The sequence below is a fragment of the Austrofundulus limnaeus genome, unplaced genomic scaffold (assembly GCF_001266775.1).
Source record: "Austrofundulus limnaeus strain Quisiro unplaced genomic scaffold, Austrofundulus_limnaeus-1.0 Scaffold73, whole genome shotgun sequence".
NCBI classification, from domain to species: domain Eukaryota; kingdom Metazoa; phylum Chordata; class Actinopteri; order Cyprinodontiformes; family Rivulidae; genus Austrofundulus; species Austrofundulus limnaeus.
Genome location: NW_013952475.1, coordinates 510,348 through 513,272, shown reverse-complemented (window position 1 = coordinate 513,272; position 2,925 = coordinate 510,348). Strand labels below are relative to the sequence as shown.

General features: G+C 39.6%; 1 protein-coding gene across 2 annotated transcripts in view; it reads right to left on the bottom strand.

Moving 5' to 3' along the window:
• Positions 1-2,726, bottom strand: part of LOC106519207 (WD repeat-containing protein 47) — a 12,136-nt gene extending 9,410 nt beyond the window's left edge. The window contains exons 1-5 of one of the 2 annotated variants that reach the window (XM_014010769.1): positions 2,541-2,726; positions 1,281-1,336; positions 934-1,120; positions 769-852; positions 550-634 (exon numbers count right to left, since the gene is read on the bottom strand). In XM_014010769.1, coding sequence (XP_013866223.1) covers positions 550-634; positions 769-852; positions 934-1,091 — 327 coding nt within the window. In that variant the 5' untranslated portion in view covers positions 1,092-1,120; positions 1,281-1,336; positions 2,541-2,726. The remainder of the gene's footprint in view (positions 1-549; positions 635-768; positions 853-933; positions 1,121-1,280; positions 1,337-2,540) is intronic. The other variant, XM_014010770.1, reaches the window with a different exon arrangement.
• Between the last annotated feature and the right edge of the window lie 199 nt (positions 2,727-2,925).

The following is a 2,925-nucleotide window of genomic DNA, read 5'->3' as shown; positions in this document are numbered from 1 at the left end:
TTACAGTACTAATATGATTGTATTTTTGATGTTTTACTATAATATTGTCTTAATACTGCTCGATTGTTGTAATATTATGCATTTTTGTGTCAATAATTGTATTGGCAATGTGGTCTCTTTCTGCACACATACAAACCAACCCCTGCCACCATTTCCTGCCACAGTTCTATTGGTCTAATGGTCTATGTCATGGACTTTCATGTGGGAGATCAGGGTTCAAAACCCAGCTAATGCAACTTTATCAAAAAAATCTCTTCAAATTTCATATTGTCACACAATTACCTTAAATACAAACACCTGCTGACGTGACAGGCACAAGCTGGTATAGAAAACACATTTGAACTTGGTCAAAGTTCCTTCTGCAAGTCCAATGCTGCAGGCAATGACATGCTACATGGCAATGCACACTTGTTTTTACATCGTAAAAACCCATGTCTAGTTTAAATTGTTTTTCTTTCTTACAGAGAGCACAAACTCCTGAACTAACTGGAATGTCTCATTTGTAGTGAAGTTGCAAAACTGCASTCATTCATCATTTTTTAAACCTACATTACGAGGATCCTCCGTAGATGACATGGCATTATTCACACACAAAGCCTCTAGGAACTTCTGCTTCAGAATGATGTAACGAAACCTAAAATACAAAGCAAACATTGAGAAAAATAAAGCGACAAACTTCAAACCACTGTTTCCTGTTTTGTATGAAGAGTAACGAGAAACAGTAAAAAGAGACCTAACGATGACGCAAAACATTCAGATAAAACTGACCTTTTCTTGTCAAACTTGTCCATTCCTTCTAAAGGCTGAATAAACTGCATCACCTCCTCCCACTGGCCGTCTAGRATGAGCTGCCTGTTCAAAAGAACAACGACACTTTGTACTTTGCTGATGATACAGGGTCAAAAACTACAGTGAACGTCTGCAGAGTCCTACCTGAGGAAGAGCATGTCGTCAGAGTAGAGTCCGTTGATGACCCCGCTCTCCTTCTCCAGAGCCAGCATACTGATGTGAAGCCTCCTGGAGCTCAGGAAGTCCAGGATCAGCTTGATCACCTCCGCCTCCTTGAGGTTGATGGTCTCTTCTACCGTCATGGTTGCAGATGTGTGGTGGCAGCTCAAAGCTGATAAAAAATAATAATAATAATAAAAAAGTGAGGAGACAGAAGTGAACAAACATGTTTGCAACTAAATTATATATCAAAGAGATGACCATTTTTTGTCATAATTGTGATTTTGATGCATGTTAAACTGTTTTCTTTTTAAAGACAAATGAATATTTACACGTGTGATGTCACTGCCTGGTCAAAGGTCCTGCTGCTCCAAAGTCACATGGTCTGCTGGCAGAAAAGGCACAAAGTTTGTAACTTTTCATTAGACACTGAGTATAAATATAAACAGAACAATATATTCAGCAGACACACCAATTCACCAGCAAAACTCTCCTAAAGTATAGCATCGTTTTGACACGTGTGATTTAACTTTGCTGACAAAAGCGAGGTTTTCTTCAGAAATAATAATATATCACATCAGACAATATTTTAAAAAACTTTATTCATAATTTTTTTATAGATGTGCAAGTTATTATCGGGTTTTAAACAAATGCAAGTTTTGTTAAGACTGATGCCAGTCGATTAAACCGCCTGCAGGTCATTTCAAAATACATAGAAAAGGTAAACATTCAAAAATGCTAATTATATTAGGTTAAAGCTACTCACTGAAACGTCATGAAGATAAATAAATAAATTTTGCACAATTTTTATCCCCATATCAATGATTAATGTATCCATAAAAAAAAAATTGCAACCTAAATTTCAGAGCCGCTGCCAACTACCTTGTGGGCTTGTTTACCTGCAAAAACAGCCGAAGTAAGGTAAGGTAAGTTTATTTATATAGCACATTTCATGTACAAGACAACTCAAAGTGCAAGTTAGACAATTCTGGTGTATTTGGTATGTATTTACACTCAAATGTGTTGAATAAATGAAGCAGATTAAAGTACTTTCTTTACATTGCGTGCGTACCTGCATTTCAGAATTGCGCATCAATGCATACGAAAAACTACTGGAGTAAATAAACTCATTGGARCTGCACCATGCTGATTAGGGGGGTCAGGATAATTTAAATTATTTATTCACATTTTCTATAGATTGSTTTATTTTGCATTTATTAAGCTTAAATTGTGACAAAAAGTTTTTTCTAATAATGGTTCAAGCCTTTATCATCATCACACCAGCAGATGGAGCGACATGAAGGGGTCAGCATGCTGCTGGGTGATGGAGGGGGCTCCGGGGCGGGTAGCGGAGCAGAGTCAGCCGGTACCACCGCCCCAGCACAATGAAGCATCCTCCTGGAGCAGGTCTGCGGCCCACATCCGACACTCTGCACTTTATAGACACGCCTTGTTTACGTGACAGCCCTCGCGCTCACTTTGTTTCCGACACGCCTCATCACCACGGAGGAGGACAACCAAAGACAGACGTTATGTTTTTTTTTATTTTATTATAATAATAACCGCAGCCTGAATCCGTGCCAGCTCCTCACCTGTCAGCCCGAGCCGTCGACACGCCGCATGAAAACCRCATCAGTCCCCTCTGCCGTGTTTGAGACGTCGCTCCGAGAAGCAGGGCGTTGGTGAAGATCTGTTATTTCCAGAAAGCTCCGCTCCAATCTGCCTTGCCTGTTTCATCAAGTACACGGCTCGCGCGGTTGCCATGCGGACGTAAAGCACCAATCAGCTGAAGCGGTGACACCCAGTGGTCACACATTTACGCCACAATGTGGCAACTTTGAAAAAAAAAAAAAAATCACGGCAATTCCGTTCAGTTCAGCTAATTTATATTTTCCACAAATTACAACAAAAGTTGTCTAAGAGCACACTGTACAAAAACACATAATGTGAAAGTTCACTCTTCACTTTGTTCCAGTC